General features: G+C 39.1%; 1 protein-coding gene across 1 annotated transcript in view; it reads left to right on the top strand.

Annotated features, from left to right (window-relative positions):
• Positions 1-26,606, top strand: part of INTS4 (integrator complex subunit 4) — a 112,258-nt gene that overhangs the window by 16,944 nt on the left and 68,708 nt on the right. The window contains exons 4-7 of the mRNA XM_011938966.1: positions 14,935-15,120; positions 15,689-15,739; positions 17,244-17,332; positions 19,972-20,092. Of these exons, the coding sequence (XP_011794356.1) occupies positions 14,935-15,120; positions 15,689-15,739; positions 17,244-17,332; positions 19,972-20,092 (447 nt within the window). The remainder of the gene's footprint in view (positions 1-14,934; positions 15,121-15,688; positions 15,740-17,243; positions 17,333-19,971; positions 20,093-26,606) is intronic.

Consider the following 26,606-nt stretch of genomic DNA (forward strand, 5'->3'; position numbering starts at 1 on the left):
TGAACTACTGTGCCCAGCTAAGGCTCTTAATACTTTTTGTCAAATTGCTTTCCAAAGTGTTCCAATTTGTATGCCCACAAGTAGTATATGAGAGTACCTAGTTTCACTGCTTTATTCTAGCATTAGATATTAATGTTTAAAAATCAAAGATAAACCTGTTAATTTGGTATGTGGAAAATGATACTTCATTTTTAAAAAATCTCTTTTTTGAAGAGACTGCTAATGAGGTTTCTTTTTCATGTTTTTCCTTTATTTGTATTTCCTCTCATGGGAATTAACTTTTTACGTCCTTTGCCAGTTAAGCATATAGAGTTTGTGTGTGTGTTTTTTTAAATCATTTGTAGAGGTTCCTGTTTTTTCTTGGAACAGAGTCTCTCTCTGTTGCCCAGGCTGGAGTGCAGTGACGTGATCTCGGCTCACTGTGACCTCCGCCTCCTGGGTTCAGGCAATTCTCCTGCCTCAGCCTCCTGAGTAACTGGGACTACAGGCACGTGCCACCGTGCCCAGCTAATTTTTGTATTTTTAGTAGAGACGGGATTTCACCGTGTTAGCCAGGATGGTCTTGGTCACCTGACCTCGTGATCTGCCCACTTCGGCCTTCCAAAGTGCTGGGATTACAGGTGTGAGCCACTGCACCCAGCCTGTAGAGGTTCTTAATAGGGTAAAAATTAGAACTGTTTGTCAATGGCAAATCTGTCACGAGCTTTTTCAGACTATAGTAATGAAGGCTACCTATGATTCATAACTGCAACCACTGTTCCTATTGCCAAATGCCATTTTGGTTTATGACTTTATCATACAATGTGCCTAAAAGTTTTTTGTTTTGTAATTGAGGTATAATTTATATACACATATTTACTCTTGATAGAAAAGATACAAAGTATGTTTTCTGACCACAGTGGGATGAAATTATAAATGAACGGGAAGAAATTTAGTAAACCCACAAACATGTGGAAATTAAACAACATACTTTTCTGTGTAACTAATGAGTCAACGAAGAAATCAAAAGGGAAATTAGAAAACACTTTGAGATGAATAAAATAGAAAATGATGCAGCTAAAGCAGTGCTTATAGAAGTTTACAGTTGAAAGTGCCCATCATAAAAAAAAAGAATAAGGATCTAAAATCAGTAACCTAACCTTCCAGCTTAAGACTCTGGAAAAAGAAACGCCCATTAAACTTAAAGCACATGAAGGAAGGGGATACTAAAGATTACAGTAGAAATTAATGAAACAGAGAATAGAAAAACAACAGATAATCAACAAAACCAAATTTGCTTTTCTGAAAAGATCAACAAATTTGACAAACCTTTAGTTATATTGACCAAGAAAGAGAGAGAAGACTCAAATTACTAGATTCAGAAATGAGAGGACCAGAAGATGGACATATTAGAAAAAAAAAAAAAAAGGAAAAGCGAGGACGCTGTCTAGGGTGGTGGCTTATGTCTGTAATCCCACAGTTTGAGAAGTCAAGGCGGGAGGGTCACTTGAGCCCAGGAGTTGAACAGCCTGTGTCACATAGGGAGACCCATATCTACAAAAATCAAAAAAATTAGCAGAGTGTGGTGGCTTATACCTATAGTCCCAGCTACTTGGGAGGCTGAGATGGGAGGATTGCTGTGCCTGGGAGGTTGAGGCTGCAGTGAGCTGTGATTGTGCCACTGCACTCCAGCCTGGGTGGTAGAGCAAGACCTTGGCTCAAAAAAAAAAAAAAAAAAAAAAAAAAAAAGACATTATTACAGACCTGACACAACTAAAGAGGATTATAAGTTAATATTATGAAAAATCGTAGGCTGGGTGCAGTGGCCCACGCCTGTAATCCCAGCACTTTGGGAAGGTGAGGTGGGCAGATCAGGAGGTCAGGAGTTTGAGACCAGCCTGACCAACAAGGTGAAACCCCGTCTCTACTAAAAATACAAAAATTAGCCAGGTATAGTGGTGCATGCTTGTAATCCCAGCTACTCAGGAGGCTGAGGCAGGAGAATCACTTGAATCTGGGAGGTGGAGGTTGCAGTGAGCTGAGATTGTGCCATTGCTCTCCAGCCTGGGCGACAGAGCGAGACTCTATCTCAAAAAAAAAAAAAAAAAAAAGTAAAATTGTATACCAATAAATTGGATAACTTAGTTGAAGTGGACAAATTATTAGAAAGACAAAAACTACTGAAAATGACTAAAGAACTAGACAATCTGAATAGATCTATGACAAGTAAAGTAATTAAACTAGTGATTAAGAAAAACAGCTAAACAAATCTCTACAAAGAAAAGCTCAGGCCTCGATGGCTTCACTGGTGAATTTTACCAAATATTGAAATAAGAATTAATGAAAATTCTTTACAAACTCTCCCAAGAAATAGAGCAGGAGAGAACACTTCCAAACTCATTCTATGAGTTAACAGAAACAGACAAAAGACATCACAAGAAACGAAAGCTACAGACCAGTGACTCTTAGGAATGTGGATCCAAATATCTTTAACAAAATACTAGCATATCAACTCTAGCAGCACACAAGTAGGAGTATATACCATAATCAAGTGGGATTTATTCCAGGAATGCAAGGTTGGTTTAGTATCTGAAAATAAATGAATGTAATACACTATCGAGGATAAAAAACATGATCATAACAATAAATGAAGAAAAAGTATTTAACAAACTCTTAACACCCTTGTATTGTAAGAACGCATAAAATATCTTGTAATATTTTTAGGCTTTTAGGATAGTATAGGTCAGGAATAGACTGGAACTTCCTGACCCTCATAAATAGAATCTAAAAAAAACATACTGACAGGAAACATCATACTTAATTTGGACAGATTGAATGCTTTTCCCCTAAAATGAGAAACAAAATAAATAGGTCATTATATTTCTCTTCACTTCTGTTTAACATTGTACTAAAGGTTCTTGTCAGGGCTATTAGGCATAGAAAAGATATAAAAGGCCTCTATGTTGGAAAGGAAAAAGTAAAATTATCTCCTCATATTCACAGGTGACATAACCTTGTATGTAGAAAATCCTAGGGAATCCACTAAAAAACTGTTTGAAGTAATAAATGAGTTTAGCAAGATTGCAGGATGCAAAATCAGCCTACAAAATATAAATTGTATTTATATACACTTGCAGTGAATAATATGAAAATGAAATTAGGAAAACAATTCAATTATAGTAGCATCAAAAATAATACTTATGGCTGGGTGTGGTAGTGCCTCTTGCCTGTAATCCCAGCACTTTGGGAGGTTGAGACAATAGAATCTTTTGAGCTCAGGAACTGGAGACCAGCCTGGGCAACTCAGTGAGGTCTCATCTCTACTAAAAATTGAAAAAATTAGTCGGGTATGGTGGCACATGCCTGTAGTCTCAGCTGTTTGGGAAGCCGAAGAGAGAGTTGTTTGAACACAGGAGGACAAGGCTGCAGTGAGCCTTATAAGCCTTGATTATGCCACTCCACTAAGCCTGGGCAGCAGAACGGGACCCTATCTCTATTAAAAAAACAAAACAAACAAAAACAAAACAAAACAAGAAAACACTTATGAATAAATCTAGCAAAAGAAGCACCAGTAATATCTAGATACTATGGTACTATGTGAAGGTAGATGTAAAGATAAATGGAATAAAATTGAGAGTCAAGGCCAGGCATGGTGGCTCACGCCTGTAATCCTAGCACTTTGGAAGGCTGTGGTAGGCAGATCACTTGAGGTCAAGGGTTTGAGACCAGTCTTGCCAACATGGTGAAACCCTATCTCTACTAAAAATTCAAAATTAGCCAGGTGTGATGGCACACACCTGTAATCCCAGCTACTGGGGAGTCTGAGGCAGGAAAATCGCTTGAACCCAGGAGACGGAGGTTGCAGTGATCTGTGATTGCACCAGTACATTCCAACCTGGGCGACAGAGTGAGACTGTGTCTCAAAATTAAAAAAAAGTAAAAAAAAAAAAAAGAATTGAGAGTCAAGAAATTGGCCAGGTGTGGTGGCTCACACCTGTAATCCCACTACTTTGGGAGGCTGAGGTAAGCAGATCACTTGAGCCCAGGAGTTTGAGACCAGCCTGGGCAACATGGCAAAACCCCAACTCTGCAAAAAATATAAAAACTAGCCAGGAATGGTGGTGCGCGCATGTAGTCTCAGCTACTTGGGAGGCTGACATGGGAGGATTGCTTGAGCCTGGGAGGTTGAGGCTGCCAGTGAGCCAAGACTGTGCTACTGCAGTCCAGCCTGAGTGACACAGCAAGACCCTGTCTCTAACGAAAAAAGAAGAAGAAGGAGAAGAAATAAACTCGTGTGTCTTTGGTCAACTGATTTTCTATATGGATGCCAGTACCATTCAATGGAGAAAAAAATTGTCCTTTCAATGCATGGTGTTGGGACAAGTAAAAGAAGGAAGCTGGAAACTTCCCATACACCATGCAAAAATTAGCTCAAAATGAATCAAAGACCTGAATATATGTGAGCTAAAATTATAAACCCCTAAGAAGAAAATATAGTGGTACATTTTCATGTCCTTGGATTTGGCAGTGGATTATTAGATGTAACAAAAGCACATGTAATAAAAGAAAAAAGTAAATAAACTGGGTTTCACCAAAACTGAAAACTTGTTTTTCAGAGAAAAGACAACCCACGGAATGGGAAAAAATACTTGTAAATCATATATATAATGAGGTAATTGTATTTTTTTTTTTTTTTTGAGTCAGAGTCTTACTTTGTCATCCAGGCTGGAGTGCCGTGGTGGCTTGACCTCAGCTCACTGCAACCTCTGCCTCCCAGGTTCAAGTGGTTCTTCTGCTTCATCCTCCTGAGTAGCTGGGATTACAGGCATGTACCCAGCTGTTTTTTGTATTTTTGGTAGAGACGGGGTTTCGCTGTGTTGGTCGGGCTGACCTCAAATTCCTGACCTCAAGTGATCTACCCACCTTGGCTTCCCAAAGTGCTGGGATTACAGGTGTGAGCCACCTCGCCTGGCTGGTAATTGTATTTAGACTATCTAAGGAACTCTTACAACCCAGTAATAAAAATACAAATAACCCAATTAAAAACATGACAGAGAAGGGAAAGTGGCAAATTTTTTTAAAAAAAGTATTAAACTAACATAGGCAAAAGATCTGAATAGGTATTTCTCCAAAGAAGATACACAAAAGAGGTAAACACACAACACAAAAGCTTAACATCACTTGTCACTAGGGAAATGCATATCAAAACCACAATGAGCTGGGTGCTGTGGCTCACGCCTGTAATCCCAGCACTGTGGGAGGCCAAGGCGGGTGGATCACTTGAGGTCAGGAGTTCGAGACCGGCCTGGCCAACATGGTGAAACCCTGTCTCTACTAAAAATACAAAAATTAACCAGGTGTAGTGGTGGGCGCCTATAATCCCAGCTACTCGGGAAGTTGAGGCATGAGGCTCGAAGGTGGGAGCCTCATGGGAGGTGGAGGTTGCAGTGAGCCAAGATCTTCCCATTGCATTCCAGCCTAGGTGACAGAGCAAGAGTCTGTCTGAAAACAAAGAACAAAAAACCCACAATTAGATACCATCTCACATTTCTAGGATGTCTGTAATAAAACTGCCTCCCAGGCTCAAGTGATCCTCCTGCCTCAGCTTCCCAAGTAGCTGGGACTACAGGTGCATGCCACCACGCCTGGCTAATTTTTGTATTTTTTGTAGAGATGGGGTTTTGGCGTGTTACCCAGACTGGTCTTGAACTCCTGAGCTCAAGAGATCTGTCTGTCTCAGCCTCCCAAAGTGCTAGGATTACAGGAGTGAGCCACTGTGCCTGGTGTTCACTCAGCTGCTTTCAAAAACAGTGTGGCAGTTCCTCAAAAAATTAAAAATAGCCTTACCATAGGACCCAGCTGTTCTACTTGTAGATACTTACCAACAAACTGAAGCATATTAACTCGGAAGTTTGTATATGAATTTTTTTTTTTCCCCAGATGGAGTCTCACTCTGTTGCCCAAACTGGAGTGCAGTGGTGTGATCTTGGCTCACTGCAACCTCTGCCTCCTGGGTTCGAGCAATTCTCCTGCCTCTGCATCCTGAGTAGCTGGGACTACAGGTGCTTGCCACTACGCCTAGCTAATTTTTTTGTATTTTTAGTAGAGACGGAGTTTCACCATGTTGGACTGACTGGTCTCGAACTCTTGACCTCAGGTGATCTGCCCACCTCAGCCCCCCAAAGTGCTGGAATGACAGGCGTGAGCCACTGCACCTTGCCCTATGGATATTTGCAGCAGCAGCATTCATAATAGTCAAAGGTGGGAGCAAGTCAAATGACCATCAACTGATGAATTGATAAATAATGCACATTAGAATATTATTTGGCCATTAAAAAGAATAAAATACCAATACATTCTACAATTTCGTTGGACTTTGAAAACATTATGCTAAGTGAAAGAAGCCAGACACAAAAGACCACCTATTACATGATTCAGTTTATATTAAATTTCCATAATAGGTTAAGTCTATAGAGACAGAAAGTACATTAGTGGTTGGTTAGGACTTAGGCAAACAGAGAGATAGGAATTGATAGCTAAAGGGTACGGAATGGCTTTTTTTTTTTTTTTTTTTTTGCAGGAAGAGGATCTTTCTGTAATGATAATGTTTGAAAACTGACTGTGGTGATGGTTGTGCATATATGTACAATACTGAAAGCATTGAATTGGCCAGGTGCAGTAGCTCATGCCTGTAATCCTAACGCTTCCCAAGGTGGGAAGCTCGCTTGAGTGCAGGTGTTCAAGATCAGCTTGAGCAACACAATGAGACCTCATCTGTGCAAAAGAACTAGCAGGTGTGATGGTGCACATCTGTAGCCTCAGCTACTTTGGGAGGCTGAGGCAAGAGGATTGCTTGAGCCCAGGAGGTCAAGGCTGCAGTGAGCTATGATGGCATCACTGTGTTCCACCCTGGGCGACAGAGTGAGGCCCTGTCATTTATTCATTCATTCATAAATACATACATACATATACATACATACCATTGAATTGTACATGTTGTCTGGGAGAATTGCATATGTTCTCTGGGAGAATAGCATGGTATGCGTATTATATCTTACCACAACTATTAAAAATTTATACTTCAGGCCTGGCGTGGTGGCTCACACTTGTAATCCCAGCACTTTGGAAGGCCAAAGCAGGCAGATCACTTGAGGCCAGGAGTTTGACACGAGCCTGGCCAACATGGTGATAACCCTGTCTCTACTGAAAATGTAAAAATTAGCTGGGTGTGGTGGTAATCCCAGCTACCCTGATGGCTGAGGCATGAAAATCACTTGAACCAGGGAGGCAGAGGCTGCAGTGAGCTGAGATCACACTCCTGCACCCCAGCCTGGGTGACAGAGTGAGACTCTGTCTCAAAATAAATCAATATAAGGAAAAAAATTATACTTCACTGAATTTTGGTGAATTTATCAATATTTACATTTTTTTCCACGTTTTGGCTGATTTGAATAATGCTGCTATGAATATTCACTTTCAAGTTTTTTGCTTAATATGTGTTTTCAGTTCTCTTGGATGTATACTAAGAATATTCACTTACAAATTTTGCTTAATACATGTTTTCAGTTCTCTTGGATGAATACTAAGGAGCAGAATTTTGGGGTCATATGGTAATTAAGTGTTTACGTTTTTAATAAAATTGTCATAAAATAGAGATAACATAAAATTTACTATGTCAGCCATTTTAAAACATACTGTTTAGTGACATTAAGTATATTCACAGAGTTGTGTGATCATCACCATCTTTTACTGACAGAGCTCTTTTTGTTTTGCATAAGTGAAACTCTATACCCATTAAACAGTAACTCCCCATCCCCTAGTCCCTAACAACCACCATTCTATATACTGTTTTTATAAATTTTTCTACTGTAGGGATTTCATGTAAGTGGAATCATGCAATATTTGTCCTTTTGTGCCTAGCTTATTTTACTTAGCATAATGTCCTCAAAGTTCATCCACATTGTAACATGTGTCAGGATTTTCTTCCTTTTTACAGCTGAATAATGTACCATTTAAGTAAATTGGAGAAATCATGCCCTTTTTCTACCGAAGTAAATGCTTCATATGTATTTTTTAAGGGTATCAATTACAGCATGCATCACTTAATAATGACATTTCAGTCAAGGATGGACTGCATATATGACAGTGTAATGTATATTAGTATATACAGTTTAACAGTAATATTATAACATAAGGTTATAATATTATATTTTTACTGTACTTTTTCTATGTGTAGATATGTTTAGATACACAAATACTTACCATTATGTTACAGTTGCCTACAGTATTCAGTACAGTAACATGTTGTACAGGTTTATAGCTTAGGAGCATTAGGCTATATCATGTAGGCTAGATGTAGTAGGCTTTACAATCTAGGTTTGGGTAAGAACACTCTGATGTTGGCACAGTGATGAAATCACCTAATGATGCATTTATCAGAATGTATCCTTTTTGGTAACTGATGCATGACTATATTTAGTTTTCATGTCTCTTTTGTTTTCCTTAATCTGAAAAGATCACTCAACCTTTCTTTGTCTTTCATTACTTTGACATTTTTTAAAGTGTAGGGCATTTATTTTGTAAAATGTCTTGCAATCTGGTTTTATCTGTTATTTTCAGTTTGGATTCAGCCAATGCATTTTGATAAGAATATAACAAATAATTTTGTGTCCCTCACAATGTATCATATCATGAGGCACAGATGACGTTTGACTCGTTGATGATGTTGCCTTTGATACTTGGCTAAGGTGGTGTCTGCCAGGTTTTGATTATAGAGTTATTTGATCCCCAAACTCAAAAATAGAATTGCCATATGATCCAGCAATTCACTTCTGGGATATACCTCTCTAAGGGCTGCCATAACAAAATGCCACAGACTGGATGGCTTAAACAACAGAAATTGCTCACGTTTCTGAAGTCTAGAATCTAAGATCAAGGTGCTGGCAAATTCAGTTCCTAGTGAGGATGCTCTACCTGGCTTAAAGACAACTGTCTACTCGCTGTGTTCTCTTATGGCCTCTCCCCTGTACATGAGGAGAGAGAGCTCTCATAAGGACACCAGTCCTATTGGATTAGAGTCCCATCCTTATGACCTCATTTAACCTTAATTACCTCCTGAAAGGCCCCATCTCCAAATGCAGTTATAATGTATTGCATTTCTTTTGTAACTATGACTATTGGGTCATGAGTTCCTTAAGGAAACTTACTTTTCCAAAGAAGACATATAGATGGCCAATAAGCCAATAAGAAAAGATGCTTAATATCACTAATCATTAATCATTAGGGAAAGAAAGTCAAAACCACAGTGTGATATCACTTCATACCCATTAGGATAGTTATTGCCAAAAAGAAAAAAGTATTAGCAAGGATTGGAACCCTTGTGCATTGATAGTAGTAGTGCAAAATAGTGCAACCATTGTGGAAAACAGGATGGCAGTTCCCTAAAATTCATGGGTTGGAAGAATTAATATGTTAAAATGTCCATACTACCCAAAATGATCTACAGATTCAGTGTAATCCCTATCAAAATTCCAATATCATTTTTCACAGAAATAGAAAAAAAATCTTTAAAATTTGTATGAAACCACAAAAGACTGAATAGCCAAAACAATTTTGAACAAAAAGAACAAAGCCAGAGGCATTACATTCCCTGTTTTCAAAATATATTATAAAGCAGTTGTAGTCAAAACAACATGGTACTGGCATAAAAACAGTACCAAAGGAACAGGATAGAAAGCCCTGAAACAAACCCATGCATTTATGGTCAGCTGATTTTTGACAGTGGTACCAGGAACACACACTGGGTAAAGGACAATCTATTCAATAGATGATACTGGGAGAAGTGGTCTTTCATATGCAGGAGAATGAAATTAGACCCTTATGTCATATACATACTTGAACTGAGTGGATTAAAGACGTAAACGAAAGACCTGAAACTGCAAAACTGCTAGAAGAAAACACAGGGAAAGCTCTGTGGCATTGATCTGGGCAATGATTTTTTTGTGTGACTTTAAAAGAACAGGCAACCAACAACAACAAAAAATAGACAAATGGGACTGTCTCAAACTAAATAGTTTCTATACAAGAAAAGAAACTAAGTGAAGCGACAACCCATAGAGGTAAAAAAAAAAAAAAAAAAAGTCTCAAACTAAATAGTTTCTATACAAGAAAAGAAACTAAGTGAAGCGACAACCCATAGAGGTAAAAAAAAAAAAAAAAAAAGAAGTGTAAACCTTATATCTGACAAGGGCTAATATCCAAAATATATAAGGAATTCAACTAAGTAGCAACAACAACAACAAAACCTGGCTATAAGAATGGGTAAAGGACCAGAACAGACACTTCATACAGATGACCAACAGGTTCATGAAAAAGTGTGCAACATCACTAGTCATTGGGAACATGCAGATTGCAGATTAAATGAGATATCACCTCACATCTATTAGAATGGTTTTTATAAAAAAGATGAACAATAACAAGTGTTGGCATGGGGAGACAAGGAAACCCTCGTACACTGTTGGCGAAGATATAAATTAGTACAGCCATTTATGGAAAACAAGATGAAGGTCTCAAAAAACTAAAAATAGAACTAGCATGTGATCTAGCCATCCTACTTCTGGGTATATATCTAAAGGAATTGAAATCAGTATGTTGAAGGGATGCTTGCACTCCAATGTTCATTGCATCAGTATTCACAATAGCCAGTGTATGGAATCAACCTGTTTATCAGCAGAGGAATGGATAAAGAAGATGTGGTATATAACATGCAATGGAATACTATTCAGCCTTGTAAATGAAGGGGATCCTGTCATTCATGTCAACATGTATGAACCTTGAAGACATTATACTAAGTGACATAAGCCAAGCACAGAAAAACACATGCCACACGATCTCATTTATATGTATAATTTTAAAAAGTTGAACTCAAAGAGAGTAGAGTGACGATCACCAGAGGCTGGGAGCGGTAGTGAAGTGAGGGAGTGGGGAGTTGCTGGTCAAAGGTTACAAAGTTTCAACTCAACAGGAGGAATAGGAGGAATAGGTTTTGAGATCTATTACATAGCAGGTGACTATAGTCCACGATAATGTATATTTAAAAATAACTAAGAGGAGGGAGGTGCAGTGACTCACACCTGTAATCCCAACACTTTGTGAGGTCAAGATGGGAGGGTTGCTTGAGCCCAGGAATTCAAGACCAGCCTGGGCAATGTGGCGAGACTCTGTCTCTACAAAAGTAAAAAAAGTAGCTGGGCGTGGTGGCGTGCACCTGTAGTCTCAGGCTGAGTCAGGAGGATTGCTTGAACCCAGGAGTTCCAGGCTATGTGAGCTGTAATCGTGCCACTACACTCCAGCCTAGGTGACAGAGGAAGACCTTGTCTCTTAAAAAACAAAAAACCTAAGTGAATATTTCAAATGTCTCACCACAAAAAATGATAGGTGATGGATATATGTTAATTAACTTGATTTAATAATTCCACATTGCATACATGTATCAAAGTATCACATTTTATCCCATAAATATATATAATTATGACTATAATAATAAAATATTAAAATCAAAAATAGATAATTTGTGGAGAGATACTTTGAGATTATGTAAATTTGCTTTTCCTCATCAAACTTTACCCACTATTTTAGCAACTGTTATTAAATCTTGCCTGACTTTGTTATTACCATAAAAAGAGCTTGCCTCCCCTCCCTCCCTCTCTTCTCTTCTTCCTACTTTTCTTCCCTCCCTCCCTCCCTCCAGTCTCCCTTCCTCATTCCTTCCTCCTTCCTTCTATTCATCTCCTGTTTTATTTACTATGTCATACTATAGTCATTATTTTTTGAAGTTTAAATGGTCTCTTTATAATAATTTTTAAATACAGGATGTTACTTTGTTGTATTCTTTGTATCACAGTAGGAAGAAAGTCATGCTTTTGGATACTTTTCAAAGTTCTTCTCATTTATCCTCTCCTTAATCATTTTACTTATTGGGTAGCTAATCCTCATTTGAGAGACGAATAGACATAGTTCAAAGACTTGACAGGAAATTAATGCAGTTTTCTAGTGTAGCATTTGCACAACTGAAATTGAGGGTCTTCTGCTTTCTTTCCTATTTGTAAAGGTTTATCTGGGAGAACAAAGGTCTTGTTAAAAGAGGGTATCCATTAGAATCTGCATACAGAATACACCAAGTTGTCATCTGTCCTTAAAAACCATCCATATCAAGGATCACCTGAGTCCAAGAGTTTGAGACCAGTCTAGGCAATATGGCAACATTCCATTTCTACAAAAATTTTAAAAATTAGCCAGGTGTGATGGCACACACGTGTGGTCCCAGCTACTCAGGAGACTGAGGTGGGAATATCTCTTAAGCTTGTTAGGCCAAGGTTGCAGTGAATACTGATCGCCACACTGCACTCCAACCTGGGTGACAGAGCGAGACCCTTATCTCATAGGAAAAAAAAATCCATATCGATGCTGAATGGGTCAGTATGTTATTTTTGTCTTATTCAACTTCATTCTCAGATTTTGTTGATATGCAGAACCATTTTTTTAAATATATAGCAAAATTGTAAACTAGTTTATTTTTATTTTTGACATAAATTGGTCTATTATTGGGGATGTGGTTTGCTTACTTGCTCCATTAATATAAAAATGATGGCACTTCAATGGCCTGACAAAGTGTGTAACACCAAAGCAGCATCTGCAGATACTTAGCAGTTTTTTTTTAATTAGTAAGTTTTTATCCAACAGTATAAACAAAAGCAGTTCTTAATGATGATAACCTTGATGCAAGAAGTGGCCTGTAGGGGAAGGACATCATAAAACTGTAATTGTTTCCCTGACAGCATGAGACTCTCTTTTGGGCTAAGATTCGGTGTGCAGTAATACATTGATTGTGCATTATTGTTGCCTGGTTAACAGAAGCTGGAAGGATTTAGTTTGATGCTTGAAAATCAAAGTATTTGTAACAGAGGTGCAATCAACAGGTTAGTCATGAGAAATGATGTTTTTATGCTAAATATAAATAGTTTATTTGTTTTGTTTTTGTTTTTTAGGGGGCACAGTTTGAGACAGAGTCTTGCTCTGTTGCTCAGGCTGGAGTGCAGTGGCGTGATCTTGGCTCACTGAAACCTCCGCCTCCTGGGTTCAAGCAATTCTCTGGCCTCAGCCTCCTGAGTAGCTGGAATTACAGGTGTGTGCCACCATACTCGGCTATAAATTTTTTTTTAAAGAAATGGGGCCTCGCTGTGTTGTTCAAGCTGGCCAAGTCCCATTCACTTTTCTCCAAACTAGTGACTCACTTTGAGAATCATGATCCTTTAGTGGGTAATGCGACCAATTTCTTCAGACACAATTTTTTTTTATAAAAAGAAAATGAAATATAAATATCAGAGTAAATCACAAGCTATAAGGTAAATATTGTTTTGTTAAACTTGGTGTATGTGTGTTTTTATGTACTGTGTTACAGTATTATGTATGTTTCTTACTTTGGATGTTAGTCAAAAGAAGTTTGAAATCCAGAGTTTTGTACCTTTTTTATTACCTCATGTACAATCTCATTTCTTCAAAGTATTTTTAATTTATGTTACTATATTATTCACATAGCTGTTTTAGTAGCATTGGACTAGGGTAATGCAGGAGGAAAACTATTAAAATTCCCGATGAGAAGTGCTAACATAAAAAATATTGATAGTACTAAATGTTGACAAGGATGTGGCACATCTAGAACACTTATGCAGCACTGGTGGAAGTGTAAATTAGTACAGCCATTATGGAAAACTATTTGGCAGTATCTTCTTTTTTGGAGGCAGTGTCTCACTCTGTCACCCAGGTTGGAGTGCAGTGGCATGATCACGGCTCACTGCAACCTCCACTTCCAAGGCTCAAAGGATCCTCCTATCTCAGCCTCCTGGGTAGCTGGGACTATAGGCATGTGCCAGCACACCCAGCTGATTTTTTTATTTTTTGGTAGAGACAGGATTTCACCATTTGCCCAGGGCGGTCTTGAACTCCTGGGCTCAAGTGATCCTCCTGCCTTGGCCTCCCAGAGTGCTGGCATTATAGGCATGAGCTGCTGTACACAACTGGCAGTATCTTCTTAAGCTGAAGCATGTCTTGTTATCTATCAATTCTACTTCTACATATATATCCAACAAAAATGTGAACATGTACACCAAAAGCCACATACAAGAATAATCACAGTAGCATTATTCAAAATAGCCAAAGACTGGAAATAACTTAAATATTCATCAACAGAAAGGCTAAATAGATTTTCATGTGTTTACAAATGAATACTGTATAAGTAACAAGAATAAATGAGCCACTGCTATCTGCCATACCTTGCATAAATCTCACAAACATAATATTAAGCCACAGAAGCCAGATACTATTTGATTTCATAAAGTACAAAAATAAACAAATGAACTTATGTGTTAGAAGTCAGGATAGTAGCTATTTTTGGTGGTGGTGTGGTGAGGTAGTTGCTTGGAGGAGGAATGAGGGATATTTCTGGTGTGTTGGTTATATACTATTTAATCTGGGTGCTTGCTATATATGTGTATTTGTGAAAATTTATTGAGCTGTACACTTAAGATTTTTGCATATTTCTGTGGATATTAAAAGTTTAAAAAATTTATACATGTTTGTCTTGTTTTAAAATTTGAAAGCAAGTAAAAGGCAATTCAGGGACGAATTTTAAAGTACTTACTCTATACAAGGCAAAGTACTAGCTATTGGGAATACAAAGATGAAAAACTAGGACTTTTATTTTCTAAGGACTCATTTTTTTTTGAGAAGACACATGCTCAAGTAACATGATGCTAGACAGACTGTCCTGAGAATATAGGGCTTGAAATCACCCCTAAGGTTGATGCAGTGCTTTTGTTTCTGGTTTTGTCTTTGTTTGTTAAGATATCTTAATCGTGTCCTTTTTTTCTTTTTCTTTTTCTTTTTTTTTTTTGATAGCATCTGACAGATACGTCTCATGGTGTAAGAAATAAGTGCCTGCAGTTACTTGGCAATCTTGGCTCTTTGGAGAAAAGTGTCACAAAAGATGCAGAAGGCCTAGCTGCCAGAGATGTCCAGAAGATTATAGGGGATTACTTCAGTGACCAAGACCCACGTGTCAGAACAGCAGCTATAAAAGCCATGGTAAACGTGATTATGGAAACTAGTTGGGGCTAGTGTTCATTTTTGTTTTTTAAGTTTATAGCTAGTGCTGCCTTGGATACATTGTGAATCCTTCAGCATATACTTTCAGGAAGGTATTGGTGGTGGCCTCACAGAACTCAGTGACACACATCCCTGTATACAACTGTGCTTTTTTTTTTTTTGGCTTTCTCTGGTAGCTTTCATGTGTATTTATGAAACATGAAAAGCATGGTAGGAACCTGTTATAATTCCTTCGACTTGGAGGGATATGACTTGGTATAATATTATAATAGGGGGAGGTGGTGTTGATCATTTTTTCTTTAGCTTTCATATTATTATTTCATATTTTTCTAATGCCTTCTTGGGGCAGTCCATGGGTTAGATTTATGAAATGCTCGAATGCTTCTCTTGAAAGGTGACAAGGTTTCTTATTTATATAGCACTGATTTTGGCTAAATGGAACCACGTTAGCCTGATACAGTAGGGGACAATATGTGAGATTGTGGGGAGACATTGGAAATATTGCTCTTTTCCTCCCAGGCACTTAAGCTATATATTTATTATCTAGTTGCAGCTCCATGAAAGAGGACTGAAATTACACCAAACAATTTATAATCAGGTACCTTAAATGATTACTGTCTGGAAGGGGAGGAGGTATCGTGAAGCTGGGAGGGTGGCACACTGGTTCTCAGAATTTGAAAACTTAAGGACTTCATTGGTTAATAGTGGCAGTGTTGATTGGGATGGATGTGAAGTCATATTCAAAACATACTTTTCAGGAAGAGAATGGAGGTTATGTAATTAAATAGCAGTAGTACATACAAAAAGGACTTTTAGGAGGATTTACAACTCAGTATGAGTGTGAGAGTACCTGAAGAAAAGTGTAGCATTTAGAATAAGGAACGTGTTAGTCTTGCTGATCACTGTTTGGTTGGGCCATACATGAAGTCATTTCTGGGCACCACACTTCACAAACTAGAGTGTGTCTGGAGAAGGGCAACCAAAACCATAGGATCATATAAAAAAAAGTCACATGAATGTAGTATTAGCGGTAAAGAAAGGCATAATGAAGTTGTGGAAAAGCTGATTGAGGGCCTGACCAAAAGGCCTTACAAGGCTATATTTCTCTTGGAGAATAATTGACTGAATCTGGTAACAGGCAATCTAAATTCATGTTCAGAAATTAGGTTTTGTTAGTCTGCCAAGAGTGGTTTTATCTCTCATGGGAAGAAGATAATTAGCCAAACCCCTATCACGGATGTGTAAACCAAATTTATTCCTCTATTGAATGAAGTAGAATGGGTCCAGAATGCTTGTGGTGGGGTGACCATCGCCCTCTTTTTCTATAGGAAAACTGCGGGAAGCCAGATAATTAAAGGAAACTTGGATAGTAAGGACTCAGAGGAAGGAAGGAAAGTTAGTTGGCTGATTCAGATGTTTGGTGGCATGAGAGTAGTCTAAACAAGCAGTAATGAGAGCCTCAAGGGAGTGAGGATGGATTGATAGTGTAGGATTTAAGACATAAGGTAGAATTTGGTTCCTTAGTGAGTTCATGTTTGGGTGTGTTGAGTATAAAAGTTGGATGGGACATACATGAAGAGAATTCCAGCCATAAGTAGTTATAAAGGTCTGGAGATCAGGAGAAATCAGAGCTAAGGATAGGTTATTCGGAGCCATCAGTATTTAGGGAGTATGGAGCTACCCAGAAAGAGTGAGTGGATTGAAATGGAGGCCAATGATTTCAGACCAAAGTAAACAGAAGTGTGTGCTTTGATTTTTACAAGTGGAGGGAAAAACCTATATTTGGTATTTGAGCCTGTGAAAATAGTACTGTGGGCTCCCAGCATGCTTTGCTGGGTTTGATGCTATTCTAGATGTTTTTATGCCGTCAGTCTGTGATTCTCCTTTCAGACATGGGGTAGGAGGGTGCATAGTCAGAATACAGCCAGAGCAGCTGACAGAGGTCAAGATTCATTGTTTGGCAAAGATTCAAGAAATTAAAACCACACACAAGTATTTTACTGGGCATCCTTATCCAGCCACCCTATATTCACTTTGAAAATAGTTTAAACACTGCCTGAGAGGACACAGAGCTAATAGACTTTTGGAATTCTTCTTTGCAGGCCTGTAAATTGCTCTCTGATGACTATGAACAAGTGCGCAGTGCTGCAGTCCAGCTTATCTGGGTTGTCAGTCAGCTCTATCCTGAAAGGTCAGTGTGGGTGTAAGCTGACTTTTGTTGATTGTGAAGCCATTTTCCTCTCCTCTCACTGTGCAGAAAGCCCACTTCTAGAAAAGAAATGTTGGTTAGATTTTTGGAAGGCAATGGGGAGTAAGGGGCTGAAAATCAGATTGCCTGGTCCTCATTTTTCATCTCTGATAGGAATTTTCTGTACACCCTCGGAAAGATACTTCACTTCTTTGGTCCTAACCTTCTCATCCATAAGTGAAGAAATTGGAATATCTTTCTTAAATGGTTTTCAGTACTTTACAAAAAAATCTTTAAAATTGTTTGGGACCATTTTAGTTTGGTTTGTGCCAAATGCCAGATAAAGATACCAGATGAGTTTGAGAGTAGTGATCTCTTATGTACTGTTTTCCTGGTTAAAAACATTTTCACAGCAATTAAATTATTATTTTCACAGTGATTCTTTGAGGAGGTAGGCAATATTATTATATTTTATAAAATAGAATATTTTCTTTATATTTATTTATATTTTATTCATAAATATTTATAGAATATTTTATTTTTCCTCGTATAGGAAAAAGAGGTGTTTTTTCCTCTTCATTAAACTGCCAAAATTTGAAAACCAGAATGAATTAATAAACCTGTAGGAGTAGGCTCCATTTGTATTGTTTTAGGACTTAGACACATACAAAGAAAAGGGCTAACTGGAAATTGTCTCTTTTTTTAGGACTAGATTGATGAGTAAGTTTTATCTTGATTTATTCTGAGATTTACTGTATTTATAGAAGTTCAGTCTGGGCACGGTGGTGCCTGTAATCCCAGCACTTTGGGAGGCCAAGGTGGTGGATCACCTGAGGTCAGGAGTTCGAGACCAGCCTGGCGTCTCTACTAAAAATAAAAATATTAGCCAGGCATGGTGGCACACGCCTGTAATCCCACCTACTAGGGAGGCTGAGGCAGGAGAATTGCTTGGACCCGGGAGGTGGAGATTGCACTGAGCCGAGATCATACCACTGCACTCCAACCTGGGTGACAGAGCAAGACACTCTCTCTCTCAAAAAAAAACAGAAGTTCAGTTATAGGAGATAATAAGCTTAAGGATATGAAATATTTGGTGGAAGCTAGTTTTTGATAACTTCATAAATCTTTGAACCTTTGGTGGGTTACATGCTTTCTTTTTTTTTTTTTAAAGGCAGAGTCTTGCCCTGTGGCCCAGGCTGGAGTGCAGTGATGTGATCTCAACTTACTGCAACCTCCATCTCCTGGGTTGAAGCAGTTCTCGTGCTCGTGCCTGAGCCTCCCAAGTAGCTGAAATTACAGGTGCACACCACCACACCTGGCTCATTTTTTGTATTTTTAGTAGAGATGTGGTTTTGCCATGTTGGCTAGGCTTGTCTCAAGCTCCTGGCTTCAGGTAATCTGCCTGCCTCAGTATCTTAATGTGCTGGAATTACAGGTGTGAACCACCACACCTGGCTGACCCTTTGGTGGGTTACACACTTTTATTCAATACATTGAAAATTTACGCCTGGGTGCAGTGGCTCACCCCTGTAATCCCAGCACTCTGGGAGGCTGAGGCGGGTGGATTGCTTGATCTCAGGAGTTTGTGGTCAGCCTGGGCAACATGGTGAACTGTTTCTACTAAAAATATACAAAATTAGCTGGGTGTGGTGGCATGCTTTTGTGGTCCCAGCTACTCAGGAGAGTAAACTGGGAGGACCACCTGAGCCCAGGAAGTTGACACTGCGGTGAGCAGTGATCATGCCACTGCACTCCAGCCTGGGTGACAGAAGTGAGACCCTGTCTCAAAAAAAAAAAAAAAAAGCATAATTTGCAATGCAACTGAGAGAGTTGGTTTTTACTCCCAGAGTGATTTGTTTATTCTGAACTGTATTTAATCATTCTAGGATTTGAACTATTCAGTTATCATTTTCATGTATGTCAGTCTTCATTGTCTGTTCTCAGTTTATTGAGCCTGCAGCCTTACCTACTTATGTATTTATTTGTTTATTATTATTATTTTTTGAGATGGAGTCTCGCTCTGTTGTCCAGTCTGGAGTGCAGTGGCACTATCTCGGATCACTGTAACCTTCACCTTCCAGGTTCAAGTGATTCTCCTGCCTCAGCCTCCTGAGTAGCTGGGATTATAGGCATGTGTCACCACACCCGGCTAATTTTTATATTTTTAGGAGAGAGGGGGTTTCACCATGTTGGCCAGGCTGGTCTGGAACTCATGACCTCAAGTTATCCACCTGCCTCAGACTCCAAAACTGCTGGGATTATAGTCATAAGCCACTGTGCCCAGACTGTATTCATTTTTTGAGATAGGGTCTTGCTCTGTCACCCAGGCTGCCGTGGTGTGATCTCAGCTCACTTCTACCTTCACCTCCAGAGCTAAAGTTATCTTCCCACTTCAGCCTCCCAAATAGCTGGGACTATTGGCGCATGCCACCATGCCTGGCTAATTTTTGTATTTTTTTTGTAGAGATGAGGTTTTGCCATGTTGCTCAGGCTGGTCTTAAACTCTTGGGCTCAAGCAGTCTACCTGCCTGGGCCTCCCAAAGTGCTGGATTATAGATGTGAGCCACTGTGCCTGGCCTGAGCCTGCAGACTTAGGATCATGTTTTGTTCTAAGTGATTTCATTTATTTTCTTTTAATTTAGCATTGTCCCAATTCCTTCCTCTAATGAAGAAATACGCTTAGTTGATGATGCGTTTGGAAAAATTTGTCACATGGTCAGTGATGGCTCTTGGGTGGTTCGTGTTCAGGCCGCAAAACTGTTGGTAAGTTATACTTTTTATGTATGTATGTATGCGTGTATGTATTTATTTATTTTCTTTTATGTAGAAATAGGGCCTTTGTGGCCCAGGTTGGTCTCAAACTCTTGGCCTCAAGCAATCCTCCTGCCTCAGCCTCCCAAAAGACTGGGATTATAGGCCAGGTGTGGTGGCTCACACCTGTAATTCCAGCACTTTAGGAGGCCAAGGCGGGCAAATCACGAGGTTAGGAGATTGAGATCATCCTGACCAACATGGTGAAATCCCGTCCCCACTAAAAATACAAAAATTAGCTGGGCATGGTGGTGCACTCCTGTAATCCCAGCTACTCGGGAGGCTGAGGCAGGAGAATCGCTTGAACCCGGGAGGCAGATGTTGCAGTGAGCCGAGATCACGCCACTGCACTCCAGCCTGGCGTCAAGGGGGAGACTGTCGTCTCAAAAAAAAAAAAAAAAAAAAAGACTGGGATTATAGATGTGAGCCATTATACCCGGCCAATAATTCTTTTTTTAAATGAACACATTGCTCGTTAAGTTTTTACAAACATTTTGAGAAACTACAAGATGGGGCAGTGTGACCTGAATTTAAAACCCCAGAATTTCTTTTTCTTTTTCTTTTCTTGAGACAGGGTCTTACTCTGTTGCTCAGGCAGGAGTGCAGTGGTGCAATCACGGCTCACTGCAGCTTTGACCTGCCAGGCTCAAGTGATCCCTCCACCTGAGCCTCCTGAGTAGCTGGGACTACAGGCATGTGCCACCCTGCCTGGCTAATTTGTATTTTTTGTAGAGATGGGGTCTTGCTTTGTGCCCAGGCTGGTCTTGAATTCCTAGGCTCAAGTGATCCTTCTGCCTTGGCCTCCCAAATTGTTGGGATTACAGGTTTAAGCCACTATTCCCAGTCCCAGAATTTCTTAATATAGAAAGAAATAGTTCACTCTCCTGTAGAGAAATATAGCCTTTTAGAACTAGAAAGAATCTTAAAGCATAATTCTATTAACCATTCTATTAACCCTATTAGGAACTGAGATAGCCAGAGCCTAGAGAAAAAGGAAAATAATTAAAAAAAAGTTTTTCCCATTTATTAAGCACTTGTTATGTCCTAGTTCAGGAGGCTCAAACCCCTGGGCTGTGGACCAGTCCTGGTCCATGGCTTGTTAGGAACCAGGCCACACAGCAGGAGGTGAGTGGCGGGAGAGCAAGCATTACTGCCTGAGCGCTGCCTACTGTCAGATCAGCAGCTGCATTAGATTATCATAGGAGTGTGAACCCTGTTGTGAACTGAGCATGTGTGGGATCTAGGTTTCATGCTCCTTGTGAGAATCTAATGCCTGATGATCTGAGTTGGAACAGTTTCATCCCAAAACCACCCCGCTCCACCACCCTCTCTGATTTCTTCCATGAAACTGAACCCTGGTGCCAAAAAGGTAGGGGACTGCTATCTTAGATAATTTGAAGGAGGCCCTTTACATACATTTTCTCATTACAGTAATCCTGCAAGATAGGTGCCATTATCCAGCTGGGGCACGGTGGCTCATGCCCATAATCCTGGCACTTTAGGAGGCCGAGGTGGGTGGGTCACTGGACCCCAGGAGTTACAAGACCAGTCTGGGCAACACAGCAAGACTCCATCTCTATTTTTTAAAAAATTAAAAAAATGTTTTTTAAATGCTGTTATCATTTTCTAGATGAGAAAACTGAGGCTCTGAGGAGTTAAGTAAATTATCCAGCTTATACAGATAGAAAATTGTAGAGTGAGATCAGATCCTGATCTTGTACTTTTCTAGTGTTTTCTTTTTGAGGACTCAGTACGTTTATTAAAAAATTTTTAACTTTTGTGGCTCATGCCTGTAATCCCAGCACTTTGGGAGGCTGAGGCGGGCGGATCACGAGGTCAAGAGATTGAGACCATCCTGGCCAACATGGTGAAACCCCGTCTCTACTAAAAATTCAAAAATTAGCTGGGCATGGTGGCGCACGCCTGTAGTCCTAGCTACTCGGGAAGCTGAGGCAGGAGAATTGCTTGAACCTGGGAGGCAGTGGTTGTAGTGAGCCTAGATCGTGCCACTGCACTCCAGCCTAGCGACAGAGTGAGACTCCATCTAAAAAAAAAAAAAAATTAACTTTTGGGCTGAGATGCAGTGGCTCACACCTGTCATCCTAGCACTTTGGGAGGCTGAAGCAGGCAAATCACTTGAGGTCAGGAGTTCGAGACCAGCCTGGCCAACATGGTGAAACCCCGTCTTTACTAAAAATACAAAAACTAGCCTGGCATGGTGACACACACCTGTAGTCCCAGCTATTCTGGAGGCTGAGGTGGGAGGATCACTTGAACCTGGGAGGCGGGGGTTGCAGTGAGCCGAGATTGTGCCATTGCGCTCCAGCCTATGCGACAGAGCGAGACCCTGTCTCAAAAAAAAAAAAAAGTTATTTAACTTTTAAGGGATAAAATTATCTTGTAATAGAGTGTTGACCTAATAACCTTATTTTATATCTGTGTTACCTTGTATATGTCACTTGATATTAGTCTCAGTTTTCTCATCTGTTAAGTGGGATTCTAATATCTCTCATATTTACCTGATAGTGTTGTCATGATGCTCAAATGAGAAAATGAGATATAGTCTATGAAAATGTTTATAAACTAAAAAGTATTATACTATGTAGGATGGGTGGGGGCACAGTGTATAAATATATGTATGTGTAAGTATCTATAAAAAATTGTATACATGTCATAGCAGGAAAATCTGTGATTCTTTTTGGACACTTCCCCTTTGAATGCCCCCAGCCCTGCCACTCTTGGTGAGATTGTTGGTTGAATGCTTTGTATCTGACTGTACTGGACACTGATCTGGTGATAGTTTTAGTCCTGTGACCAGTATTTATGGGAGTATTTGCTGAAACCTGTGTGAAGCATTTTCATGAAATATAGTAGTAATGGATGATTGGAATATTTCCAATCTTGTGCATAGTAGAGTTAAACAAGCTAGCTGTTACTGATTTTATTTCTGAATTCATATTTTAAAACTTTCTAAATTCAGAACAATCTAATCATTCATCAAATCCTTTCATTCAACATTTACAGAGGATCTACAATGAACTCTAGGTGGGAGTGGGGAGGAGAAAGATGTTTTAGAGGAATGAATTAATGATATAGTTTTACCTGAGTAGGCAGTTTTAAAAAGTAATCCTTAAAGTAAGAATCATTCAAAATTTTCAGTTTTGTACTCTATAGGATCTGAAATTTATTTTCATAAAGTTGTGTGTATAACATGTATATTGAAAGGATTTCTACTTGAATGACTCTAAATTGAGTGACATGCCTTGTGTTATAATTTCCTGTTAAATCTGAACAGCTTCAAATTATATAAGTAATTATGTTTGTATCAGAAATAATCATTCTAATCTTGCTGATAATAATAATAATGACTACCATGTATAGAGTTTCTGGCCTACTAAGTGAGGCATTTTTAGTCATACATACACACGTAAATACACACACATTCACACATAAACATTATTCCACTTCTTTATATACAAGCACACATTCCTAACTCATTTGCTTACTTTTGCAAGTAATTTTTAATCTTTTTAAACTTTCTGAGGTAAATATATTACTCATAAATAACAAAATTAAAATTTAGGAATGTGGTATAATTTGTCTAAGACCGCACAGATAGTAAATGACAGATGAGGACTTCAAACCTCATAATCTAAAGTCCATGTATAATCCTTTCCTAGTGAGCATCCAGTTACACATTAGGATTGGCCAGTTAAGGCCCTGCTGGTTTATTAGTATCTCTGTGCAAGGTAAGAGGTAAAGCTGCCCTACTCCAGCTCTCCAGTAGATAAATCTGTGATCAAGTGATTTGTGTATAATCTTTAATTAAAAATTAAGTAATTTTAAAAGATTGACGCATTGTAATTGTGTATATTTATGGGGCACAAGTTGATGTTTTGATATACATCTATGCTGAATATTAATCCAGTCAGGATAGTTAGTATAGTTATCACCTCATACATTTATCATTTCTTTGTCATGAGAACTTTCAACAACCTCTCTTACAGCTATTTTGTAATATACAATGTTTTACTCTTTATCATAGTCACCCTTATGTGCAGTTGAACACCAGAAGTTATTCCTCCTAATTGTGACTTTGTATCCATTGTCCAGTCCCTTCCCATTCTCTCCTACTCCCTCCCCTCCCCAGTGTCTGGTAACCACTGTTATACTCTCTGCCTCTACGATATCAATTTTTAAAAAAAATACTTTAAGTTCTGGGATACATGTGCAGAAAGTTCAGGTTTGTTACCTAGGTATACATGTGCCATGGTGGTTTGCTGCACCCATAACCTGTCATCTGCATTAGGTATTTCTCCTAATGCTATCCCTTCCCCGGCCCCTCACCCTCTGACAGTCCTTGTTGTGTGATGTTTCCCTCCTTGTGTCCATGTGTTCACATTGTTCAACTCTCACTTATGAGTAAGAACATGCAGTATTTGGTTTTCTGTTCTTGTGTTAGTTTGCTGAGAATGATGGTTTCCAGCTTCATCCATGTCCCTGCAAAGAACATGAACTCATCCTTTTTTATGGCTGCATAGTATTCCATGGTGTATATGTGTCACATTTTCTTTATTCAGTCTATCATTGATGGGCATTTGGGTTGGTTCCAAGTCTTTGCTATTGTGAACAGTGCTGCGATAAACATACGTGTGCATGTGTTTTTATAGTAGAACGATTTATAATCCTTTAGGTATATACCCAGTCATGGGATTGCTGGGTCAAATGGTATTTCTGGTTCTAGATCCTTGAGGAATCGCCACAGTGTCTTCCACAATGGCTGAACTAATTTACACTCCCACCAACAGTGTAAAAGCTTTCCCATTTCTCCACATCCTCTCCAGCGTCTGTTGTTTCCTGACTTTTTAATGATCGCCATTCTAACTGGTGTGAGATGGTATCTCATTGTGGTTTTGATTTGCATTTCTCTAATGACCAGTGATGATGAGCTTTTTTTCATATGTTTGTTGGTCGCATAAATGTCTTCTTTTGAGAAGTGTCTGTTCATATCCTTCGGCCACTTTTTGATTTTTTTTTTGTAAATTTGTTTAAGTTCCTTGTAGATTCTGGATATTAGCTCTTTGTCAGATGGATAGATTACAGAAATTTTCTCCCATTCTGTAGGTTGCCTGTTCACTCTCATGATAGTTTTTTTTTTTTTTTTTCTGCGCAGAAGCTCTTTAGTTTAAGTAGATCCCATTTGTCAATTTTGGCTTTGTTGCCATTGCTTTTGGTGGTTTAGTCATGAAGTCTTTGCTCATGCCTGTGTCCTGAATGGTATTGCCTAGGTTTTCTTCTAGGGTTTTTACAGTTTTAGGTCTTATGTTTAAGTCTTAGATCGTGCAGTATTTGTCTTTGTGTGTCTGGCTTATTTCACTTTACGTGATGTCCTCCAGATTTATCGATGTTGCAAATTACAAGATTTTATTTATTTATTTTTTCTTCTTTAAGTCAGGGTCTTGCTCTGTTGCCTAGGCTGGAGTGCAGTTCCACGATGGCACAATCATAACTTACAGCAACCTCAAACTCCTGGGGACTCCAGCCTGGACAACAGCGAAACTGCCTCTAAAAAAAGTTAAAAACTAGGTTGTTCTTTTTTGATGTAGCTATTTATTGCTGTACACTTATCTCTTAGAACTGCTTTTATTGCATACTGTCGATTTTGGTATATGTTTTAATTCTTGCTTGTAAAGTATGTTTCTTCTAGGCAATGTGTACTTAGATTTTGTGTTTTAATCTATTCAGCCAATGTATACCTTTTTTTTTTTCTTTCTTGCTCTGTTGCCCAGGCTGTAGTGTACCTTTTAATTGAGGAATTTAATCCATTTATATTCAAGATTTTTTTCTTCTTCTTCTTCTTTTTTTTTTTTTTTTTTTTTTTTTTTAAGACAGGGTCTCACTCTGTCACCTAGGCTGGAGTACACTGGTGTGATCTCAATTCACTGCAACCTTCACCTCCCGGGTTCAAGTGATTCTCGTGCCCCAACCTCCCCAGTACTGGGATTACAGGCATGTCTCACCACACCCAACTAATTTTTTTTGCATTTTTATTAGAGACGGGTTTTGCCATGTTGGCCATGCTGGTCTCGAACTCCTGGCCTCAAATGATTTGCCTGCCTTGGCCTCCCAAAGTGCCGGAATTACAGGCATGAACCACCACACCCAGCTATATTCAAGATTGTTATTGATAGATAAGGTCTTATTCCTGCCATTTTGTTAATTACTCTTTGGTTTTGGAGATCCTTTGTTCTTGTCTTCCTTTCTTGTTGTTTATCTCTGTGATTTAGTGGGTTTTTTTGGGGCTAAGCTTTATTTTCATTCTCTTTCTTGTTTGTGTATCTGCTGCAATTTTTTTCTACATAGTTACTACAGAGTCTTCATTTAGGCCCGTGTGGTGGCTCTTGCCTATTATCCAAGCACTTTGGGAGGCAGATCACTTGAGGTCAAGAGCTTGAGACCAGCCTGG

This window comes from Colobus angolensis, unplaced genomic scaffold (assembly GCF_000951035.1).
Source record: "Colobus angolensis palliatus isolate OR3802 unplaced genomic scaffold, Cang.pa_1.0 Scaffold179, whole genome shotgun sequence".
NCBI lineage: Eukaryota > Metazoa > Chordata > Mammalia > Primates > Cercopithecidae > Colobus > Colobus angolensis.